The sequence below is a fragment of the Saccharomyces cerevisiae genome, chromosome X (genome assembly GCF_000146045.2).
Source record: "Saccharomyces cerevisiae S288C chromosome X, complete sequence".
Classification (NCBI taxonomy): domain Eukaryota; kingdom Fungi; phylum Ascomycota; class Saccharomycetes; order Saccharomycetales; family Saccharomycetaceae; genus Saccharomyces; species Saccharomyces cerevisiae.
Genome location: NC_001142.9, coordinates 590842 through 615404, shown reverse-complemented (window position 1 = coordinate 615404; position 24563 = coordinate 590842). Strand labels below are relative to the sequence as shown.

General features: G+C 37.9%; 10 protein-coding genes and 1 non-coding gene across 11 annotated transcripts, besides 1 other annotated feature; 6 read left to right on the top strand and 5 right to left on the bottom strand.

The window, feature by feature from the left end:
• Window positions 1-248: 248 nt before the first annotated feature.
• On the top strand, window positions 249-2219 carry YJR098C (uncharacterized protein; the record flags this gene model as incomplete). The annotated part of the gene is made up of 1 exon (NM_001181756.2): window positions 249-2219. The coding sequence occupies one exon, from the start codon at window positions 249-251 to the stop codon at window positions 2217-2219; it is 1971 nt and encodes a 656-aa protein (NP_012632.2).
• Window positions 2127-2559: an origin of replication (ARS1019; Autonomously Replicating Sequence).
• On the bottom strand, window positions 2474-2992 carry JJJ3 (Jjj3p; the record flags this gene model as incomplete). Its single annotated transcript, NM_001181755.3, has 1 exon — window positions 2474-2992. The coding sequence occupies one exon, from the start codon at window positions 2990-2992 to the stop codon at window positions 2474-2476; it is 519 nt and encodes a 172-aa protein (NP_012631.3).
• A 369-nt stretch (window positions 2993-3361) lies between these two features.
• YJR096W (aldo-keto reductase superfamily protein) lies at window positions 3362-4210 on the bottom strand (the record flags this gene model as incomplete). The annotated part of the gene is made up of 1 exon (NM_001181754.1): window positions 3362-4210. The coding sequence occupies one exon, from the start codon at window positions 4208-4210 to the stop codon at window positions 3362-3364; it is 849 nt and encodes a 282-aa protein (NP_012630.1).
• A 453-nt stretch (window positions 4211-4663) lies between these two features.
• On the bottom strand, window positions 4664-5632 carry SFC1 (Sfc1p; the record flags this gene model as incomplete). Its single annotated transcript, NM_001181753.1, has 1 exon — window positions 4664-5632. One exon carries the CDS (start codon window positions 5630-5632, stop codon window positions 4664-4666), a length of 969 nt encoding a protein of 322 aa, NP_012629.1.
• Window positions 5633-6546: 914 nt separating this feature from the next.
• Window positions 6547-7100, bottom strand: RPL43B (60S ribosomal protein eL43 RPL43B; the record flags this gene model as incomplete). The annotated part of the gene is made up of 2 exons (NM_001181752.3): window positions 6547-6823; window positions 7099-7100. Coding segments are annotated over 2 exons (279 nt in total).
• An 880-nt stretch (window positions 7101-7980) lies between these two features.
• Window positions 7981-9469, top strand: IRT1. The gene has a single exon (NR_132197.1). It is a non-coding gene; the product is annotated as an IRT1 (non-coding RNA).
• Window positions 9470-9753: 284 nt separating this feature from the next.
• Window positions 9754-10836, top strand: IME1 (transcription factor IME1; the record flags this gene model as incomplete). The annotated part of the gene is made up of 1 exon (NM_001181751.1): window positions 9754-10836. The coding sequence occupies one exon, from the start codon at window positions 9754-9756 to the stop codon at window positions 10834-10836; it is 1083 nt and encodes a 360-aa protein (NP_012627.1).
• A 365-nt stretch (window positions 10837-11201) lies between these two features.
• FIP1 (cleavage polyadenylation factor subunit FIP1) lies at window positions 11202-12185 on the top strand (the record flags this gene model as incomplete). Its single annotated transcript, NM_001181750.1, has 1 exon — window positions 11202-12185. One exon carries the CDS (start codon window positions 11202-11204, stop codon window positions 12183-12185), a length of 984 nt encoding a protein of 327 aa, NP_012626.1.
• A 141-nt stretch (window positions 12186-12326) lies between these two features.
• Window positions 12327-16670, bottom strand: BUD4 (Bud4p; the record flags this gene model as incomplete). Its single annotated transcript, NM_001181749.3, has 1 exon — window positions 12327-16670. The coding sequence occupies one exon, from the start codon at window positions 16668-16670 to the stop codon at window positions 12327-12329; it is 4344 nt and encodes a 1447-aa protein (NP_012625.5).
• A 398-nt stretch (window positions 16671-17068) lies between these two features.
• JSN1 (Jsn1p) lies at window positions 17069-20344 on the top strand (the record flags this gene model as incomplete). Its single annotated transcript, NM_001181748.1, has 1 exon — window positions 17069-20344. One exon carries the CDS (start codon window positions 17069-17071, stop codon window positions 20342-20344), a length of 3276 nt encoding a protein of 1091 aa, NP_012624.1.
• Window positions 20345-21077: 733 nt separating this feature from the next.
• GRR1 (SCF ubiquitin ligase complex subunit GRR1) lies at window positions 21078-24533 on the top strand (the record flags this gene model as incomplete). The annotated part of the gene is made up of 1 exon (NM_001181747.1): window positions 21078-24533. The coding sequence occupies one exon, from the start codon at window positions 21078-21080 to the stop codon at window positions 24531-24533; it is 3456 nt and encodes a 1151-aa protein (NP_012623.1).
• Window positions 24534-24563: the final 30 nt, after the last annotated feature.

Sequence of the window (24563 nt, the reverse complement as noted above, 5' to 3'; positions counted from 1 at the left end):
TGGGGCGTTGATAGGCATGTTCACACTTCCTAACTCGACCACAGACATCTCCAAGAATACAAGGTACTTCAATCCGGGTAATAAAACGTCAGGAAGTTTTGAGAAGTTAATAGCTCATCACTGCATTCTCAAAAAATGCTTACAACTCTATGACGCCCTTAAAAAGAAAGGACTGGGTAAGAATAGCCTGCCTATTTTGGTGATACGTAAAAGAATCAACTTGTAGAGGTTAACTGGGGAGTATTACAATGATGGCAACTCCGGCTACTGATCTTATTTCCGATAATGATAAATATAACAAGCAATGTCTTTCTGATTCAAGTGATAGTGGTAGTGATGTAAGCTTTTTTTCCGTAAATGAAAGCGAAGGTGAATTGGATACAATGGAGAAAGTGGATACCTTGATTGGAGGTGCAAGAGTTATAAGCAATAAAGTAGAAAAAGACAGCGATAGTGAACAAAGGGGAAGAAAGAAGGAAACAACTGGGCCCAATAACTATCATAATTTAGAAGAGAAGCAAGCGAGTGCCATTTCTCTTGACGCTGATGATGAAGATCTCGATGAAATTATTTCTTATTCGCATGACGGGAACTATGACAGCTCTCATAAAACTTTCTCCTTTTCCTTACCATTTGGTAATACAAATTTCCGATCAAGTTCACCATTAGCCATAATTAAAACTGTGCTTCCCAAGACTCCAGATGAGTTCATCAAAAAGAATCTAAGAAAGAATGAGATCAAGCAAAAACTGAAAAAATCAACCTCCATTTCTTCCTTGGAAGAGATAGAATTATTTAAATACGAAAGGGGCATTGATAATTCAAGGTTAAGGGCTGTTAAAGAATCTTTGGAAATGGATGCCTTGAAGAACTCCATTAAGCAAATAACAGCAGACCCATTCGACAAAACTCATGACGGATATTACCGTTCGCGTTTAGAATCTATATGGAATGAATTGGAAGGAGATGTCGTTATAATGGGTGGATATCGAGGTAGTGTGCTAAGGGATGCTACTACTCATAAGCGAATTTGGATCCCATTAAAGGCAGGTTTGAATATGACGAAAGTCGATTTATTGATCGGACCTAATGACGAAGATGAACTTAAAACTCAGAAGGAGATTGTCCCTGATGGAATGCTAACACATATAGGGCCTGTTGATATCTCTAAGAGGTTGATAAAGAGGCTAGACGCAAATCCTAATTTAAATGTTCAGCAGTTTGGCTATGATTGGAGATTATCCTTGGACATATCTGCCAAGCATTTAACGACTAAACTAGAGGAAATTTACAATAAGCAAAAAAATAAGAAGGGAATATACATCATTGCCCATTCAATGGGCGGATTGGTCGCACATAAAGTGTTGCAAGACTGTACTCATTTGATAAGAGGTATTATTTACGTGGGTTCCCCAAGCCAATGTCCAAATATTTTAGGTCCTATTAGGTTTGGAGATGATGTGATGTGGAATAAAACTATTTTCACTAAAGAAACCAACTTTTTTATGAGAAGTAGTTTCTATTTTCTACCGTTAGATGGTAGATGTTTTGTTGACAAAATTACCTTAGAGAGGTATGATTTCGATTTTTTTGATACAGATGTTTGGAAAACCCTTGGCTTGTCACCTCTCGTCAATGAGAAAAGAGAGGAATCAGCTCACGAAAAATCAAAATTATTACCAAGGAAAACGAAATCAGCGCTTTCGCTTAAAGCTACCCTAAACGCAACTACCAAGTTTGTCCTAAATGCACCTGTTGTTAGGAATGTAGCCGGCAATAATAAACAGGTACCAAGGGATGTGCCTTTCGATGAAGTCTTCCATACATCTTATGAAGATAGCTGTGAATATTTAGCGAGAACTTTAAAACGTACAAAGAATTATTTGGATAGCTTAGATTACGACCCGAACAAAGAATATCCTCCATTGGCCATGGTTTACGGTAACAAGGTTCCCACTGTTAGAGGTGCTAAAGTGAACGGTATACAAGATATAAAAGATGGGAATTATGAAGATTTTTACTATGGTCCGGGCGACGGTGTTGTTCACCATAAATGGTTATTGCCTGAACAGAGAGGCTTTCCAGTTGTTTGTAAAATCGCCAGTTCTTCAGGTCATGTTAGCTTAATGACGGATTTGAAATCAATGGCAAAAGCATTCATATCTATCGTCGACAGCGAAAAAGAAGGAAGAAGATCTCGAACACGAACTTCTTCATGAAAGGCTTTTTATTCCTTTGTTTACTATTCATATCTGCATTTTTCTTTTTACCAAAATTCCGCATGTCAAAAAAAATCTGGCAACGCACCGCGAATAAAAATAAATAATATTTTTTTATCTTTAGTTGCCTAAATACTATTTATTTCGTCAATTTTACAACCTCTTTTATATACACCATTCGATTTCCCACGAAGTAAAATAATAATTCTATAAACAGATTTATCTGATATGCTCAATTTCCCCTCCCATTTTCATTATTGTCCTTCTTGCTCTTCCTCGATGTCAAAATTAACCTTCAGCCATAAGCTGCATGCGCTACATTGGGTTAATAATTGATAACCAGAATGACTCCGTTCCATAGCGTCTACATTATCAATGCATTCATCTAACAAACTCTCACTAAAATGAAAACCACCAACAAATTGACAGCGAGGACAATTCATCATAAACTCCAGCTTATCTTCATCAAATGAGAAATCGTCTAAGGAAAATTCATCCAGCCCATCACCACAATTATGAAATCCTTGGCGTTTATAGTTTTCAAGGATCAACCTATCATATTCGCGACGAGTTTTTATATTCGATAGTATTTTATAAGCATCTTGAATCTTATTGATTGTGACGTTGCTAACCGTATCATGTATGCTTTTAGAAAGTTTATCGGGGTGCGTATTTAGTAACCGATTCCTATATGCCTTTTTGATTTCATCTTGTGTTGCATCCGATGGAATTCTTAAAATTTCGTAGTGTGTTAACGAATTCACCAATGACATTTTCGCTAAATTTTCACACCAAAAGAAAGATTAAATTGGAGATAAATACAATACAAAGAGCGTGGTAAATTTCTTAGTTGATTGCGCTTATCTTTTGGCACCGATAGTGGTTTTTACAATGGTAAGACTAGTAACGTCACATCGAAGTCATCGCATCCATTTACAATTTTTCTGAAAATTTCCATCTCCAGTTACCCGCTCATAAATCTTCAAGAAAAGTCAATGATTTCCTTTTCTACCTCTAGCAGCTCCTTTAATCTTTGATTTAGATCGAAAGTCCTGAAAAAGCTACATGTAATATTAATACTTTGTGAAACGTAAACTAATTATATGTTCTATATACGTTATTCTACGGTTCGCATTTTCTTTTTATGGCGCGTCTGTGCATTCCCAATCGGTAGGCTCATAAGCATCAGGATGATCAAGAAATTTCATCTGTTCGTCTGACAGTTCAAAGTTGTAGGCTGCAAGGTTACCTTCTAACCTCTTCACAGTTTTAGTCTTCGGTAGTGGTAAATAACCGTGTTGTAAAGACCAACGAATCAAAACTTGACCTGGATTACGGTCCACCTCTTTGCAAACTTTTAATAAATCTGGATTAGTCATTTTGTAGCCGTGACACAATGGGGCAAAGGCTTCGACGACGAGACCTTTAGATTTACAGTAATCTGCTAATTCTTGTCTCATAATCCAAGGTGATATCTCGATTTGGTTGACCACTGGCTTGTGCTTCAGTTCTGGCCAGTTCAAAAGTTCATCAATGTGCTTTTTCCCATAGTTGGAAACCCCTATAGACTTAACCAATCCTTCATCAACCGCTTCTTGCATGGCGCGCCAAGTTTCCAACCTTAATTTAGAACCTTCCAGTGGCGAATGAATCAAAAGAAGATCGATGTATTGCAAGCCCGAGACTTCATTCAAACATTGCCGAATGGCAGCTTTAGCTCTTTTATATCCGTTTTGCGAATTCCATAATTTAGTAGTGTAGAAGATTTCCTCACGTTTATGGTTCCCTGGATCTTCGTTCAACCATTTAATGATACCATCGCCAACTTCCTTCTCATTACCATAAAGAACAGCAGTATCGAAATGACGGTAGCCGCACTTGACACCTTCATACACAATTTCGGCTGTTTGCGATCTTGGAATATCGTAGGTTCCCAAAGCAATGCTTGGGATTTTGAAGCCGTTTGAAAGTTTGTAAAACTTAGGAACCATGTTGTTGAGGTGAATTTTTTTTCTTCCTTCGGGCTAGGTATGCTAAGTTAATTACTAAAGTAAGATCAGTTGCTTATGCTCTTATATATTGGAGGTTGCGACAAGGGATGAAAGAAAGAGACACCTCCCCTCATATCGACACGACGGAATATGTATGATAACTACTTCATTGTTCTTTTCAGCACATTATTACTATTTACGAAAAAAGGGAGTAGGGAAAAATGGCGCGCTTATGGAGCCTCAAATAAGGACAAAAAAGTCAAGTAATGAATATCAAATTGAAATGAGTATGCTTACATAGATTTATTTGGTTTGTTTTCATTTTGTTTTTGTTTCTTATGTTGCTGCTTTATTTTGTGTAGGTAATAAGGAAGAATAGGGCGATTAATAATTGATCTTCTAGCCTATTTCTATTTTTTCTTTATTTCATTTTGTAGTCCCATTGTTCATCATCTACTTTAATGGCTTTGGCTTTGGTGTGTCATTCTTCTTGAATATACCCAAATTTTCTAAATGCTCCCTTACATATTCATAAACGGTAAAGGTGACAGCCTGACCTGGAGCCACCCTCATCACTCTTGGGGTAATACCCTTGTACAAAGCTCTAAAACCTTCTTCTTTCAGTAGTTGAGCACCAATGGTTATGATTTTCTTCATACCGGACTGTTTTTCCAATGAGATGGACTTATCCTTTTGCAGCCTTGTCTTTATAGTATCCAATGGAGCGTTGGAAAACGGCCCAATAGCACCCGAAATCAAACCTATGCAAGAAGTTTCCCATGAAGGTAGGACATCCATCTGATGGTAATTCTGCAAAAACTCCTTCAGTTTAGAATAAACTGTGAAGTTAGCACCCTGATTAGTTGCTTGCCTTGCCGCAGTTAAGGAAACGCCTCTATATAAGGCAGAAACACCTTCTTCTTTGACAATAGTGTAGGCTGCATGAATGGCGTTGTTATATTTAGGACCAGCATTTGGCTCACTCGGAGTTAAATGCTGAGCTTGTAACCTAATCTTTACAACTTCCATCGGGTTCACGACAAGAACAGCTTCGGTGATACCAGCCCCAACACCAGCAACAAAAGTATTACCGGTAGACACAATTCCTGATTCCTTGTTAACCAATAAGGTTCTATAGAATTCATAAGACGAGAAACGGATTGCCATCTTAGGTATAATACCGATGACCACAGCACCTAGACCTTTATACAGAGCCAAGAAACCTTCTTTTTGATAAATGGTACGCCCAGTTTTAATAAATCCTGGGGGTTTAACATGTTCAATACCAGCTACCCGTCTGTATATTTGCATTCTCACCTTAATTGTATCTAAAGGATGACAACACAATGCTTCAAATAAACCTGCTGTGCCGCCAGCCATGAGATTGATGGCTGGATGGGAAGCCTTCTTTTTTTGAGACATTTTTCTTTCTTCTTCTTTGTTATGTTATCTTACGGCTAAAACTAATATAAACTTCTTTCTTGAATCAAGTATTCTTAGTTTTAGTAATAGGGAAGATGCCAAGTTTCTTTCAATGACTCAATTGATAATATCTTCCAAAATGCTTTGCACTTTACTTATGAAGCAGATAGAAAACAAAGGGGGAAACGCCAAGAACAAGAAGAACTACAACAAGAAAGTTAACAAAACGAGAACAAGTAGTAAGTGAACTATATATTTATACATAAGATATATGCAAAATGTGACATTACGGTTTGTAAAAGGTAGTAACTCCGTGGCGACAAGAATCTCAAAGGATTGGTTAAAAGATAGCACCTCGAGCAGTAGTACTACCGTATATCATCATTGCCTCCATCATCACACTTTATTATGACAATGAGGACTAATCATTAACACCGACCCATCAAATTTGGGCCCTTCGTCACAATTAAGGTCCGTTTGCGGTTTACCGGGACTAGGCTGGTACTGTCATACGATGTGGTATCTGGTAGACATGGGCGGTTAATAATTCATGGCTCATTCGCCAACGTCCATTTCTCCGGGCGGGCGCTACTAAAAAAATAATGCTCCATTCAACCGAGATGATTCTCTAGTCTCCCCTCGGGTTCATCGAAAAACGCCCCTCTTTTCCATTAAACCGAGGGTGCTGTCAAAATTTCTTACTAAATCACGTGACAAGAGGCGGACTGGAAATCAATCGCCTTTTGCTCTTACCTGCAAGTGAGTTTAAATATCCGCAATAATTATGCTAAAGTTTCTTTTTTACAGTTCGTTGATGTACTGATATGGTTTTATGTAAATTAACAAATACAAAACATAGTCGTTATGGAATAGATATACCTAGTGAAAGCCAAGAGAAAATGAATGAAAGAAGTTTAAGCTTCAACCATTTCTCTTAATCTTCTGATGGTAGATCTAACAGTAGCGGCAGCTGCAGTAGAAACAGTATAAGCACCACCGGCAACGGTCTTCTTACAACAGGAACAAGTCCAAATACCAGCTGCACCTCTCTTAACAGTCTTCTTACCACAGAAGGAACAGTCATATCTGGCATGTTGTTGAATTTCAAGCTTCTTAACTTGTCTTCTCAATGATGAACCATAACGGACACCGTATTTACCTGTGATACCGACCTTCTTTGTTCTCTTAGCCCTGCAAAAAAAAAAAATAAGATGGAAATATTTGTTAGTAAACTAAAAACTTGCCTTATAACTGATTCGATGTAGTCATATTGAGTTGTGGTGGACCTACAGTGAGATTGCCCCAAAAATGCGCTACCATCTATCCTGGCTTATCATTCTCCTCAACTGCGATATTTCGTGGTTTATCAACCCCAGCACTTTCTATTTAATTCAAATCTACCACGCATCTCCACTAACTCCAATATAAGAACATTTAGTCATCCAATTCCTCTATTATATGCATACATTTTTTTGTTTGATTATCTATGCTGTTTATAATATCGTATATAGTTAATGAATAACCCTACAACACGAAGGGCAGTAATATATTCTGATTCTCAGTTGAAATTTCAAATTTTTCAAGCTGGTCTTACTCGGCAGGTAGGAACTTCCCAGTGGGTCTGAGTTTTCTCTCCGGAAGGTATTTATCATTATGCACGACAAGTGCGATTCAATCGAAAGATTATAAATTTCGCGATGAACAACATCTGATAAAAAAAAAATTAAAAAACAATAATCTAAATGATATGTATGGGTTAAAAAGGATGTATGGATGGAGGGTTGGCATAAAAATGAAAGGCAGAAGATGGGCGGCTAAAAAGGTATAGAGATCGTACGTCACCGTCACAAAAATCACTCATAGAATGCACTATCATCCTTACAATACCATACCAGCCGCAAGAAAAAAAGAAAAAAAAATCAATTCATATCATATATTATCTATATCATGCTGTTCTTTCCGCCACGGCCCGTATGGTGTTGGAGTAATTTGATTAATGTATTCCCTCACGGAGGTTCAGTAGATATTCTCAATAAAAGAAGGGTGGGGGTGTATTTGCTGCAAGAATGCGGATGTCAAAAGAACCTCAAGAAGTCCACTAAATGGCAGTAAATGCCGCGCTTACATTTTTAGCGACTGCCGAAAACGTACGGCTAACTGCTGTACCTCAAAAGCATAAAATTGTGATGTTGATTAAAACAAGTAGGCGTTGCATATATAGACGTGGGTAGGAAAAAAGTGAGCGCCAACACTATATAAGAAACCGTTTCTGGATACACCCTCGTGAAGAAATAGGGTCCTGCATTGATATTTTCAAACTTATATAATTAATAATAATTAATAGCGCTTAGTTTAAAGAATTTGAACTATTTTTTGGCCAACTTGGAGAAAGAATGTGTACTTGATTATTGGCATTCCGCGTATTTACGCGGGGATAAAGAGAAAACAAAGGAGAAAAGGAATTTCCTCAATTCCGATGACTAGTACCTCCGAGCAAGCAATCATCGGCGAACAGATGTAAAAAGAGAGTTTTAAACACTGAGTTTTATTTATCAAGAACGTACCCGTACAGCTATCGTTTCAGGCAGATAACAAAAATGTGATTGAAATTAAAGTAGTTTTGTTTGGAATCATGATAATTAAATATTTCATTAATTTGAAGTTACTAAGTAATGAAGCTAGCCCGAGAAACGCAAATGCTCAGAGAGCCCGGCAGTAATTGTGTACACAGAACTATACAAGCCGCTGGATAAAGCTTATTCGTTGATGTCATCCGCTATTACCTCTCCTAATCATGGCTGCAGGAAATCTTTTCTCTCAACATCTTGTACCACTTTAAAATGCGGTAGCAAAGGACAAACGGTAAAACGTTACACTGCCACGGTGTTATAGCAGCCGCAAAGTGAGTAAGCATGTGATGGTACCTTCAATACTGCGTTGGAGAAAAAAAGTGCGTATCTTTGTTTACTTTTCGTCTTCGAGGGGAAGGATCAAAGGCGCATGCGTGCCCGCAGGAGGGGGCGCCAGGATTGGGGGTAGATACAACATCAAGGAAGCGTCATGGTGGCTTCTTGGGTCTTAAATACGCAGGGAATTAAAGTTTCATTTATGTGCCTTTACATGCACTCAAAAACCTTCTTAGTTACAGGAAAAGGTAAAGATACGATAAGAAAAGCCTTTGAACTGCCCATCCTGCATCCTAACACAGATCTAACTCACTATTCGGGTAAGGAAGTGTCATGCATGTCTGCAAAGGGACTAGAAGAAAGTTACATGATTACATAAGCAAAAAATCGGAATTACAGACACACCATTTTTTATCCTGCGGCCCCATTTCCGTCTTCGAGGGAAAGGATCAAAGGCGCTTAGCCCAATCTTGATGATTCACCGGGGAAGAAAGGAATTACAGAACCCCCAGCCACGTAACACAGCCAATTAGTTTTCTATATCGGGAAACGTGATTGATTGCGCAATTTTGGCTGCATCAGAATACATCGATGAGATCTAGAGCACCCTTTGATGGTTTAAGTCCGGTTTAAAGTTAGTAGATCAATGATTTCGTAGTGCATTTTAAAGGGAGCGCTTATCCATGGGTGATTGCGTTTACAACGTTTTGTGTGTACTCATAATAGCCAATCTAAAATTAAACAACAACAACAACGCACAATTAATATGTATCAGCCCCAATACCTTTTTCTCTTACTGTAATTTACTACTAAATTGGGGTCGGACGTTTTTGATCTTGTTCCTTGCCTGTTGTTTACCTTGTATATTACTTTTCCTCTTTTATGTATTTAAGGTAAATTAATTATCTTTTGATCTTAATATTTTTCTCAAAATGCTTCCCTTGTAGTTCGGTATTTTTGCTTCTTCAGATATTTAAACTACCGTATACCATAACTGTTTCGTGAAGTAGATACAAACATCGACTATCCTATTACGATTTATTTTACATTATCATATTATAAATCGACCAGTAGTATTGTTAAAGATTAAAAGCATAATATACTACTGTCATTAGTCACCTACAGAGAAACAAATTCCTACTGGCACCCATTACTGGTGAAAAAGGAAAAAAATAATAAAAGAAAAGCTTTTCTATTCCTCTCCCCACAAACAAAATGCAAGCGGATATGCATGGAAAACTTCACGCTGCCTTAGAAGATGGTTTCTTCCTCTTTCCTTTTGAACAGCAACAACAACCTAACATTTATTATGACACAACCACCGATCAAGAAGACCGTCCTTGTTTTTCTTTTGGATCTACAATTTCCCCTAGAAGTTGGCATTTTGAAAAGTCTGACAAAATTGCCTCATCTCAGCTGCAGAACTTGGTTCATACACAACCAATTCATTTAATTAATCCTCAAATATTGTTCAATGAAGAGTTTCTGAATTTGGAAAATATTGATTCTCAGCCTATTTCCAAGGAAACGAAAACTACGAAGGACTGCACAATGGCAACTGGTCCTGAAAGAGGAAAAAAGAGCTCTGAAAGTACCAGATCCTCTTCATTATCATCTCTTTTTTCTAATGATGAATCCGCATCTACGTTCCACTCATCATTCAATAACCATGATAACTTTCAAAAGAGCAACAGAAATGGAGATGATATCGATATTAGTGACACAATAAAATATGAAACTAATACAAATGCACAAAAAGATATCAAAATATTCCAAGAAAATTTTGAATTCAATGAATTCCCATACACACAAGACTTCTACCCATATACCACTAATTATACCTATTCAAAACCCACAAATATTCATGAATCAATAAATTCAAAAAACACGGATTCATACTCCCAATATCAAGATCAGTTTCCACCACATACTGATAACATACATTCCTTTAATAATCGTCACTATAGCAACCATAAAAGCACTAATTGTAATTACTATAATAATACCAGCAATAATAACAACGCCTCCGATAATGTATATGAGGCAGATCCATTTATAGATGAACCTCAGGTGCCCTCCTACTATTACCCATTAGAAATTGCCTTCGACGTTGAAAAATCACCACCGCCATCACTACAAAAATTAAATTCAAAAGAGTTAGAATTCCTAAAAAAGTTGAACTCCAAACTGTCAAGATATGCTGCGGCTTACTCCTTCAGCAGTTCTAATGATCAAGATTATTATGACAAGGTCAGGTTTCAAGAAATATCCTACAAGTTTAGTAAAACCTATTCTTAATTCTCGAAAAGTACTACAATCTTCCCCCTTCCCTCAAAATATATCCATTCACACTCATTTCTTTATTTCCATTGTCTCACTCAAATTGCTAAGAATTTGTGTATTTGCATATATATATATTATATATAGGTATATATATGTATTCAATGTCTCAAGCTCCATGACATAATACCGTAGCGTTATTAGCCTTATCGTATGTCGCGATGGGAAAGGAGATTCGTTTTAATCTTGAAAAACCTTCGTAGCGAATAATGCGACATAAATCTTGAGAGAGTACATCACCAAATTCACTTTGTTAAACCGCACCATCGTGCTTTGCATTCTTATTCCTTTTGCCTACACTAAAATTATTAGCATTTCTCTAAATGAGCTCCAGTGAAGACGAAGACGACAAGTTCTTGTATGGTTCCGACTCCGAATTAGCACTACCTTCATCTAAACGATCAAGAGATGATGAAGCAGACGCAGGTGCGTCCAGTAATCCTGATATAGTTAAAAGGCAAAAATTCGACTCTCCCGTGGAAGAAACTCCAGCTACTGCCAGAGATGATCGTTCTGATGAAGATATCTACTCTGACTCCTCAGATGACGATAGTGATTCTGACCTAGAGGTTATCATAAGTCTGGGTCCTGACCCTACTAGGTTAGATGCAAAACTACTCGATTCTTATTCTACCGCAGCGACATCTTCAAGCAAAGACGTAATTAGCGTAGCTACAGATGTATCCAATACCATCACAAAGACATCAGATGAAAGACTAATAACAGAAGGAGAAGCAAATCAAGGTGTAACGGCAACGACCGTAAAAGCTACAGAGAGCGATGGAAATGTACCGAAAGCAATGACTGGTTCTATAGACCTGGATAAAGAGGGAATCTTTGATAGTGTTGGCATAACGACAATAGATCCTGAAGTATTAAAGGAGAAACCCTGGAGGCAACCGGGGGCCAACTTAAGTGATTATTTCAATTACGGTTTTAACGAATTTACCTGGATGGAGTATTTACATAGACAGGAAAAACTACAACAAGATTATAATCCTAGGAGGATCCTAATGGGCCTATTATCCCTCCAACAGCAAGGGAAGTTGAATTCCGCGAATGATACAGACTCAAACCTCGGTAATATAATTGATAACAACAACAACGTAAACAATGCAAATATGTCTAATCTGAACAGTAATATGGGTAATAGTATGTCTGGAACACCAAACCCTCCCGCTCCACCAATGCATCCAAGCTTCCCACCCTTACCTATGTTTGGTAGCTTTCCACCATTCCCCATGCCAGGTATGATGCCACCCATGAACCAACAGCCTAATCAAAATCAAAATCAAAATTCGAAATGAATGGGGATCTGTGAAATTGAAATAAAAATATATCGTCCATGATTCACGTATTTACTCTTATTATGTGTATTTAATTAATCTTTAAACTAAAGACCTCTCAGTCATCAGATTATATGCTGTTTTCATTCCATTAATCACCTTCTAATTAAAATCTTGCTTCAAATTATGACCGGTTGTTCGAGTCTTTTCCTCCTCAGCTAACTTTTCACAATACTTTTTCACCCAGGGTTGATGGAAAACATTCAACTCAACAACTTCCTGGAGCTTATTGTACCAATCACTTTTTTCCTCATTAGAGCATTCCGCGTTGAAAGTAATTCTTTCACCATCGTCAAATACTAGCTGGAAGCATTCATTAAAGAGTACCCAATCTGTAAAATTCCTTTGCCCTCCATTATCCGCCTGGATGTCTTCATTACGTAGGACTTTCGTGACTTTCAACAGATTAATATCGATCTTAGCCTTTCTAGAGATTTCATGATAACCAGAAAGTTGCGAGCCGTGCAGTTTGAAAAACCTGTTTTCTATCTTTCCTTTCAGATCACCACCATCCTGCAATAAATACCCTTCTTTATAGATATTTTGTTGCAACTTGTATTTGGAAACAATCTTATTGACCAATGAAAATTGTTTGGGAAATTGTTCAAAGGCAGAAGTTCTTTCTAAGAAACATGCTTCCACATCCAACGAAGCCACTTTGTGAGGCGCCTTGCGTGGTAACTCGTACAGCCTTTTTGAGCCGTGAATTTTGTCTGCGATTCTACTCCACTTGTTAATCATATTGTAATGCATATGACTGGTATTAAATGCCACGTTTTTCAAAAACTCTTCATTAATTTCAATTTCACAACGAGCAAATGAACCGTCTTGTGCAAATAGATAATCCCACTCATCTTGTTTAGGTTTTTTCTGTACATACTTCTTTTCAAATTTATACTTTGTCTTTCCAAAAAAACTCTTACCCACCGGCACCTTGTCTACTATTTCGACCAATTCATGTCGAGGTTTTTCATATTTACATTTTAATGTGATAACACATTTTTTGTAGCTATCTCTTTCAGAAGAAGCGGAGGATGTTTCGGCTTTTCCTTTAAAATCTATGGGCAATTCAAATTCCTTATTGATCCTGATGTTACCGTCATACGGAAGCGACTCCCAGGGTGTCTGAACGACATTTTCCCCATTGTCAAAAACAATAGCATATGTTGCTCTATGACTCTTAGTTCCATATAATGCAAGCGTGGAAATAGCCTTTATACTTAAATAAAGTGTTCCCATATCCGGAAATTCTTGTTCAACGTCTTGTGGTTCTTCAAGTTGAGTTATCGTTTCTTCTTTTGCTTCGACGTTATCTTTTGTCTGCGCTAGCAGTGGAGGAATATCTTGTTTCAAACCATCGGTTTCTTGCTGCGTCATTGGCTCTATTTCCTCTTCAGCCTTAATGTTTATTTCATTATTCTCTTGTTTGTTTCCAGCTTTCACGACCTTGAAAGGACTGCTAACATGCCGTTTTATTGGACTTATACTACGAACTGGAGTGGAAGGGGTCATTTTATCTTCTTCGAAATCGTCGAACATGTTCAAAGTGATGGCATCACTATTATTCATGCCCTCTGGACGAGAGTCAGTATCGCTGAAACTTGCCTCATATCCTTTAATGCTTGCAGCTAGCGCAATTGAAACATCCTTAACTGGTGTTTTCAGCATTCCAATCCCCAAACCAGTCCTTGGTTCAGTTATACGCTCTTCTCTAATTTTTTCCAAATCTGCGTCATCTTTAGTATCTGATTCTAATAATTTTTGCAGGACGTCGGGGGCAATAGGTTGCTTTCTTATGGAAGGTGGCGGTTTTAGTTCGTAACTGCTTTCCCAAAGAGAATTGAAGCTTTTCTTTGAACTGTCTCTTTGAAAACTGGATGAATCATCCGGCCCATGATTGAAAGATGTGGAGTCATGATCCAAAGCGTCTAGAAAATTAGCAAAATCCTGACCCAATTCCTCATCAAAGGATAAAGATAGTAAATCGCCCCTATTAAAAGTGATATCACCCGCACTCTCTATTTCCCGAATGGAAATTTCAGCTTCGTCCTGGGTATTGGTTGGTAATTTCTGTTCATCGAGGCCTACATTTGTTGTGATATCTTGTTCGCTTAGGTGCGTACTTAATGGGATATTTTCGTGTTCTTGCGGTTGTTCTACCTCCAAGAAATGATTCTGAAAACCAGAATCTTCGCCATTAAGTTTCATGATGCTTGGCCTAATAAGTGGAGCGTGACCCTTTTGAGTTCTTATGTTATCTTGAATCCTTTTAGAGATGAGTGTATTTCTTCTCATAGGGTCGAGTGCATTCCATTCACTGTTGCTTAAAATGTAATCTTCATTATCGTAGTAATTCAATGAGGATACTCTGCTTTTTGGATTGTAAATCCTACTCCTGCTCACTATTCTAGGTTTGAATTTGAACGAAGTTGATCCATTATCCTTCTTAGAATCGACCGTAGATGCAGTGGTAATCGAGGATTGTTGTGAAAATTGGGAGTTGGCAATGGATTCTGGTGAATTGGATTTGATTTCCTCTTCTTGGATATGCCATATAGAAATGTAATCTGATGGTTTCATGGATCTGGTTAAATCGATGGAATCATTGGAGGTATCATTTTCATCTATAAATGGCTCGTTGAATTGAATTTCTTCCCATCTTGGCAGGGGTGGTAAGAGGGGAACGTGTTCCGGCTCTTCATTTTCTTCGACTTTATGGTACTCACTTTCATCTTTCTCGGTTTCAATGTTCTCATCCTTAGTTTCAACTTCCTTCTCTTCAATTCTGTCTTTATTACGAGCCTCGCTCACCGACTGATCTTCACATGATGATGAAAGATCATGTTCTTCTGCAGAAGTTTTTGCCAATGGTTCATTCACTTCAGCGGCCTCTCCATGGTCGACACCAATTTCACTGCCATTTATTATATTTTCTTCTGGACTCTTTGTTCTTTGTCCATACAGGCTCTCCTCGTGTTGAACGATTCGGTATTCCTCTCCATCCTTAAAGTTCCTTTGGAATTCACTTTCATTATTTAGTTCAGTGAATGTTTCTTCTGAAGAATCCTTTTGAGGAATTATTGCCGGTTGTTCATTTGCATGTTCACTTTCTTGATGAAGCTTTTTGGTATCCCAGTCTTCTTGTCTCGTTACTTTATAGTCAGCAATGTAGCTTTCCTCTGACTTTGTAGATGTTGAAATATTTGCGTCTGTTTCTTTGTCTTCATTCCATACGTCATCCGATGTAGCATTAAGATCTTTGAATTTGGGTTCACTGTGCGCTAGAGAATCTTCCTGTGAAAATTCTTGAACATTAGCATTGGTCCCTTTATTAGAGTATACTATGGACCTAGTGTCATTTTCACCCAAAAAGGTAACGGGCTCATTGCTGCAACCTTCGTCAAGAACTTTTTTCTCATCAAAAGCATCATCGATATGTTCCATATTCTGTTGAAGGTCCCGCACAACATCGTTTTCAATAAGCGCATCCGCATCAGTAGTGACTGGATTATTTTGGCTGGAATCAGCACCCGGCAGATTCGTTGAAATGTTTAAATCCTCCACAGAGGCTGTTGGCGATCTTGAATCAGAATGTGAATTGTTACTAGTGTTCAACAATTTACTTGGAAGGTTACATTTCTCATCGACTGGCGTCATTTCGGGCGTTGATGACATACAAAATGGTAATTCTGGGATTGTTTTCGTATCTAGTTCTCGTCCTGTGCTATCAACTGAGGTGTCAGATACTAGACTTTTGTCTGATTCGTTGGGATTCAATGTGAAATCAAGATTGAGCTTATTAATCGACACTGCGTTAGTTATTGGAATCCTTGATGGAGAGTGTAATATTTGAGGTGACTGTGTTAAACATGTGTATGCATCTTCTTCCTCTTCATCTTCGTCATCGTAATTCGTTTCAATTTCAATAGAACTTCTGTGGATGGGCGATTCTGGATACGACAGCAGTGGTTGAGTCGATTTCAAAGTAAATTTAAGGGGAGAGCTGCTAAGTTTTACGGGCTTTTCCTCATCACGGGCTAGTTTATCTATATCTTGTGCCATATTTTTCAGATTATTAAGCACTTTGGGAGAATTGGCATGACCAAGTGCCCCGTTGGCAACAGAGTTTTTAATCCGTTCCTGATGCACAGCGGCTGGAGACTCTTCAAGTTCCGAATTTACACGTAAGAGACCCAAATTAAGGCTTTCATTTGAGATGGTAGACATCTTAGAAGGTGATCGACCTCTACTATTTTCTGTAGCATTCGACCTAGTATTGTGTTTGACCAACATTTCCATGGTATCATCGCCTATTTCCTGCAGCGGAAGCTTCCAGTTGTGTGGTGTATCTTCGGAACCATTTTGCGTGATATTAGACTTTGTTTGTTCCATTTCATTGTCTATCTCCTTCAGTAGAGAATCTACGGTACTCTCTGCGTCGTGCATGCTTCTGTACTTTTGTTTTTATATAATTTAATGAACTAAAAAATTCTTCTTGCACAGACTGAATCAAAGAAATATACACCAAACCAACGAAGTTTAGTGAATGGAGATGTTCCCTTCTAAGTGTTTCCTTTGCATAAATAAACATTATTGTTTTCTCGAGGAATATTTCATTGTTGTTTACCTTTTTCCAAATCGGGTCATCTATTCGTTCCTCGCGACAATGTCTCTTTTTCATTTGGACAAATTACCCGCCGACAATTATTGGGACAAAGGGGGGCGTTTCTCGTAGGATGACCAATGGCGCATAGAGATGAATAGTTAAAACAATAAGAGGCACTTCGAGAGATTTGTGTGTATGTGTGAGAAAGAGCGTGAACGTCTATTTATTCCTTCTTAAGATGGATAAAAGTAAGCAGATGAACATCAACAACTTGTCCAACATCCCCGAGGTGATTGACCCTGGCATCACTATCCCAATATACGAGGAAGAATACGAGAACAATGGAGAGAGTAATAGCCAACTGCAGCAACAACCCCAAAAGCTTGGATCATATAGGTCGCGAGCAGGAAAATTTTCTAATACATTGAGTAACCTTTTGCCCTCCATCAGTGCCAAGTTACACCATTCGAAGAAAAATAGTCACGGAAAGAACGGTGCTGAGTTTTCCTCTAGCAACAACAGTTCCCAATCTACGGTGGCGTCCAAGACACCAAGGGCCAGCCCTTCCAGGAGTAAGATGATGGAAAGTTCTATAGACGGTGTAACTATGGATAGACCTGGCAGTTTAACCCCTCCTCAAGACATGGAAAAATTGGTGCATTTTCCTGACTCGAGTAATAACTTCTTAATTCCTGCCCCCCGAGGATCTAGCGACTCGTTTAACTTGCCACATCAGATCTCGAGGACGAGAAACAACACAATGTCTTCTCAGATAACTTCCATTTCATCAATCGCCCCCAAGCCTCGTACTTCGAGCGGAATATGGTCTTCAAATGCTAGTGCGAACGATCCCATGCAACAGCACCTTTTGCAACAATTGCAACCTACGACAAGCAATAATACAACTAATTCAAACACGCTCAACGATTATTCGACAAAAACTGCATATTTTGACAACATGGTATCTACTAGTGGAAGCCAAATGGCAGATAATAAGATGAATACGAATAACTTGGCTATCCCAAACTCTGTTTGGTCAAATACCAGACAGAGATCTCAATCCAACGCGTCTAGCATATATACCGACGCTCCACTGTACGAACAGCCCGCTCGTGCCAGTATTTCATCGCACTATACTATTCCAACACAGGAATCTCCATTGATTGCTGATGAAATAGATCCGCAATCCATCAATTGGGTAACAATGGACCCCACTGTACCATCAATAAACCAAATATCGAACCTTTTACCCACAAATACCATTTCTATTTCCAACGTTTTTCCCCTACAGCACCAGCAGCCACAATTAAATAACGCGATAAACTTAACAAGTACTTCCTTGGCAACCCTATGCTCCAAATATGGTGAAGTCATATCTGCTAGGACTTTAAGGAATTTAAACATGGCTTTAGTTGAATTTTCTTCCGTGGAAAGTGCCGTAAAAGCCTTAGATAGTTTACAGGGCAAGGAGGTATCTATGATTGGAGCACCAAGTAAAATTTCATTTGCCAAAATCTTACCTATGCATCAACAACCCCCACAATTTCTTCTCAATTCTCAAGGCTTGCCATTGGGTTTAGAAAACAACAATTTGCAACCACAGCCTTTATTACAGGAGCAGTTATTCAATGGAGCTGTGACTTTCCAACAACAAGGAAATGTTTCTATACCTGTATTTAACCAGCAATCACAACAATCGCAGCACCAAAACCATAGTTCGGGTTCTGCTGGTTTTAGCAATGTTCTCCATGGTTATAATAATAACAATAGTATGCACGGAAACAACAATAACTCAGCAAATGAAAAAGAACAATGTCCTTTCCCTCTACCACCACCTAACGTTAACGAAAAGGAAGATTTGTTAAGAGAGATCATCGAACTTTTTGAAGCAAATTCCGATGAATACCAAATCAATTCGTTGATAAAAAAATCGCTGAATCACAAAGGCACTTCCGATACGCAAAACTTTGGACCTTTACCAGAACCATTGTCTGGCAGGGAGTTCGATCCACCAAAATTACGCGAATTGCGAAAATCAATCGATTCAAACGCATTTTCCGACTTAGAGATCGAACAGTTGGCTATTGCAATGCTTGACGAATTGCCCGAATTGAGTTCAGATTACTTGGGTAACACTATCGTTCAAAAATTATTTGAACATTCATCTGATATTATTAAAGACATCATGCTGAGGAAAACAAGCAAATACCTAACCTCTATGGGTGTTCACAAAAACGGAACATGGGCTTGTCAGAAGATGATCACTATGGCGCATACTCCGAGACAAATCATGCAAGTGACGCAAGGGGTCAAGGACTACTGTACTCCATTAATCAATGACCAATTCGGAAATTATGTCATACAGTGCGTTTTGAAATTTGGATTCCCCTGGAACCAGTTTATTTTTGAAAGTATAATAGCTAATTTTTGGGTTATTGTTCAGAATAGATATGGTGCAAGGGCAGTCAGAGCTTGTTTAGAGGCACATGACATTGTAACTCCTGAACAATCAATAGTTTTGAGTGCAATGATCGTTACATATGCTGAATATCTAAGCACTAATAGCAATGGTGCGTTGTTAGTAACGTGGTTTTTAGATACTAGTGTTTTACCCAACAGACATTCTATCTTGGCACCAAGATTGACGAAAAGAATTGTAGAGTTATGTGGCCACAGATTGGCTTCTTTGACTATTTTGAAGGTCTTGAATTACAGAGGGGATGATAACGCTAGAAAAATCATCCTAGATTCCCTATTTGGAAACGTGAACGCACACGATTCTTCGCCACCAAAGGAATTAACAAAGCTTTTATGTGAAACAAATTATGGCCCAACCTTTGTCCATAAAGTTTTAGCAATGCCATTATTAGAAGATGACTTAAGAGCCCACATCATTAAACAAGTCAGAAAAGTATTGACGGATTCTACTCAAATCCAACCAAGCCGCCGTTTATTGGAAGAAGTCGGGTTGGCATCACCCTCTAGTACTCATAACAAGACAAAACAACAACAGCAGCAGCATCATAACAGCAGCATTTCGCACATGTTCGCCACTCCTGATACTTCTGGACAACACATGAGAGGTCTTTCTGTTTCTAGCGTTAAAAGTGGTGGATCTAAACATACCACAATGAACACCACGACTACAAATGGTTCTTCTGCCTCTACATTATCCCCGGGCCAACCATTGAATGCCAATTCTAATTCTTCAATGGGCTATTTTAGTTATCCTGGCGTCTTCCCTGTCAGCGGCTTTTCAGGCAACGCCAGTAATGGATATGCTATGAACAACGATGACTTAAGTTCCCAGTTTGATATGCTAAACTTTAATAACGGAACCCGTTTATCGTTGCCACAACTGAGCCTAACTAACCATAACAACACTACTATGGAATTAGTAAACAATGTTGGCTCCTCACAACCTCATACGAACAACAACAACAATAATAACAACACGAACTATAACGACGATAACACCGTTTTTGAAACTCTGACTTTACACTCTGCAAACTGACGTCCCCATGTTTTCTTTTATTTCCGTCATCATTGGGAGACCACGCCGTTTTCTTCTCATACCTGCATCCATTCAAAACTATCTCATTTACCCCCAACGGTTTTATGGTTCAAATCCTAATAGAATATGAGCGAGCTAATGAAGAATTTGGGCATTTTCATTACTGGGAAGACGTGTCTTTTTCAAGCCATCATATCGCCAAATTTTTTTTCTACACCTAATCATGATTAAATAAATCCATAAAGTTTTATACAGTTTTTAAAAATATCATCATTTATTACCCAGATGTGTTAATGAACATTTATAGTCATCATTACTAGGCTTTCATTACTACTGAGGTTACCCGCCTATGGACCTTCCTTGGTAAAGGAACTTGTTTTAAAATTTGCCTTTTAACAAATTTAGTGATATGATTATCAAAAAAGGCGTGGCAAAATACATAACACCAAATTTAACTGTGCCTGTGTGTTACTTTCTTTTGTCCATACTTCACCAGTTTTTCGATTTTACACAATAATTCGTTTTCATTTAATCGTTCTCTTAGAAGCCCGGTTTTTGAATATCAAAATCGTACTTGTGTCCAACTAGCAGGGAAGCCCAAAAATTAAGGCATTGCATTTAAGCTTACACCTGCGTGAAATCTTGAAATTTCTCATTGATTTCGGCACAATAATTATCATTGGTAGTGAGGCTAAACAGTTTTGCGGTTTCCTTTATACTAAGAAGGTCTATAATGGATCAGGATAACAACAACCACAATGACAGCAATAGGCTGCACCCACCTGATATACATCCAAATTTGGGCCCTCAATTGTGGCTGAATAGTAGCGGTGATTTTGACGACAACAACAACAACAACAACAACAACAACAATAATAATAGCACAAGACCACAAATGCCATCACGAACTAGAGAAACGGCAACTTCGGAAAGAAATGCAAGTGAGGTTAGGGATGCAACGCTAAATAATATCTTTAGGTTCGATAGTATTCAACGGGAAACGCTTTTGCCAACCAACAACGGACAACCGCTAAATCAAAACTTTTCGCTGACATTTCAACCACAACAGCAAACAAATGCGCTGAACGGGATTGACATAAACACTGTGAACACAAACCTTATGAATGGTGTCAATGTTCAAATAGATCAACTTAATCGATTGTTACCGAACCTACCAGAGGAAGAACGGAAGCAAATCCACGAATTCAAGCTAATAGTGGGCAAAAAAATCCAAGAGTTTCTGGTTGTTATAGAGAAACGTAGAAAAAAAATACTGAACGAAATTGAGCTAGACAACCTTAAACTAAAGGAGCTACGTATTGATAACTCCCCACAAGCAATTAGTTATTTGCATAAATTACAAAGAATGAGGCTTAGGGCGCTAGAGACAGAAAACATGGAAATTAGAAATTTAAGGCTAAAAATATTAACAATTATAGAAGAGTACAAAAAGTCATTATATGCATACTGCCATTCCAAGCTAAGAGGTCAACAAGTGGAAAATCCAACAGATAATTTCATCATTTGGATAAACTCCATAGATACTACTGAATCATCTGACTTGAAAGAAGGGCTACAAGATCTTTCGAGATATTCAAGGCAGTTCATAAATAATGTGCTTTCGAATCCATCAAATCAAAACATATGTACGAGTGTCACCCGAAGATCACCTGTGTTTGCCCTAAACATGCTACCCTCGGAAATATTACACTTAATATTAGATAAACTTAACCAAAAATATGATATTGTAAAATTCCTTACCGTTTCCAAACTCTGGGCTGAAATAATTGTGAAGATACTTTATTACAGACCGCACATCAACAAAAAGAGTCAATTAGACTTGTTTTTAAGGACTATGAAGTTAACTTCTGAAGAAACTGTATTCAACTATCGTTTAATGATCAAAAGATTAAATTTTTCATTTGTTGGTGACTACATGCACGATACAGAGCTTAACTATTTTGTCGGATGTAAGAATTTGGAGCGACTAACTTTAGTATTTTGCAAGCATATAACCAGTGTTCCAATATCGGCTGTTTTGAGAGGATGTAAATTTCTCCAAAGTGTGGATATCACTGGAATAAGAGACGTTTCCGATGACGTATTTGATACCTTAGCGACATATTGTCCCAGAGTACAGGGCTTTTATGTTCCTCAGGCAAGGAATGTAACATTCGATTCACTGCGGAATTTCATAGTCCATTCCCCGATGTTGAAAAGAATAAAAATCACAGCAAACAATAACATGAATGACGAATTAGTAGAACTATTAGCCAACAAATGCCCTTTGCTTGTAGAGGTCGATATAACATTAAGTCCAAATGTCACTGATTCTAGTTTGTTAAAACTCCTCACTAGGTTAGTTCAGCTGAGGGAATTCAGAATAACTCATAATACGAATATTACGGATAATCTTTTCCAGGAGCTTTCTAAAGTAGTTGACGATATGCCCTCTTTAAGATTGATTGATCTTTCTGGATGTGAAAATATTACAGATAAAACTATAGAAAGTATAGTCAATTTAGCCCCTAAATTACGTAATGTTTTTCTAGGCAAGTGTAGCCGAATTACAGATGCATCGTTGTTCCAATTATCGAAGCTGGGCAAAAACTTGCAAACAGTGCATTTTGGGCACTGTTTCAATATAACTGATAACGGGGTAAGAGCACTCTTTCATTCATGTACAAGAATACAGTATGTGGACTTTGCGTGCTGTACGAATTTAACCAATAGAACTCTTTATGAACTAGCAGACTTACCAAAATTAAAGAGAATTGGCCTTGTCAAATGTACGCAAATGACTGACGAGGGTTTGTTGAATATGGTTTCCTTGCGAGGCCGAAATGATACTTTAGAAAGGGTACATTTATCTTACTGTTCTAATTTAACAATATATCCGATATATGAGCTTCTAATGTCTTGCCCAAGGCTCTCACATTTGTCTTTGACTGCTGTTCCGTCATTTTTACGCCCCGATATAACGATGTATTGCAGGCCTGCACCCTCAGACTTTAGTGAAAATCAACGTCAAATATTCTGCGTATTTTCAGGGAAAGGTGTTCATAAACTTCGCCATTATTTAGTAAATTTAACGTCGCCCGCTTTTGGACCACATGTCGATGTAAATGATGTTTTGACAAAATATATTAGATCCAAGAATTTGATATTTAACGGTGAAACACTTGAAGATGCTCTTAGGAGAATCATAACTGATTTAAATCAAGATTCCGCTGCAATTATAGCTGCTACAGGATTAAATCAAATCAACGGTCTAAATAACGATTTTCTTTTCCAGAATATCAATTTTGAACGAATAGATGAAGTATTCAGTTGGTATCTCAATACTTTTGATGGCATTAGGATGAGCTCGGAGGAAGTTAACTCACTATTATTGCAAGTAAACAAGACGTTTTGTGAAGATCCATTTAGTGATGTGGACGATGATCAAGATTATGTCGTAGCACCTGGTGTAAACCGGGAAATTAACAGTGAAATGTGTCATATTGTTAGAAAATTCCATGAGTTAAATGATCATATTGATGATTTCGAGGTGAATGTTGCTAGTTTGGTAAGAGTTCAGTTTCAGTTTACTGGTTTTTTACTTCATGAAATGACTCAAACCTATATGCAAATGATTGAATTAAACAGACAAATTTGTTTAGTACAAAAAACGGTTCAGGAATCGGGCAACATAGATTACCAAAAAGGGCTTTTAATATGGCGACTTTTATTCATTGACAAATTCATTATGGTGGTTCAGAAGTACAAGCTCTCCACCGTTGTTTTGAGACTATATTTAAAAGATAACATAACATTGTTAACCAGACAAAGAGAACTATTAATAGCCCACCAAAGATCAGCATGGAATAACAATAATGACAATGACGCCAACCGGAACGCCAACAACATAGTGAATATTGTATCGGATGCTGGGGCAAACGATACAAGTAACAATGAAACTAACAATGGTAATGATGACAATGAAACAGAAAATCCAAATTTCTGGCGTCAGTTTGGCAATAGAATGCAAATATCACCTGACCAGATGAGGAATCTCCAAATGGGACTTCGTAATCAGAACATGGTTAGGAACAATAACAACAACACAATTGACGAATCAATGCCTGACACTGCCATTGATTCTCAAATGGATGAAGCATCAGGAACGCCCGATGAAGATATGTTATAATTGTATTTCATTGAATACTTACTGTCCTAC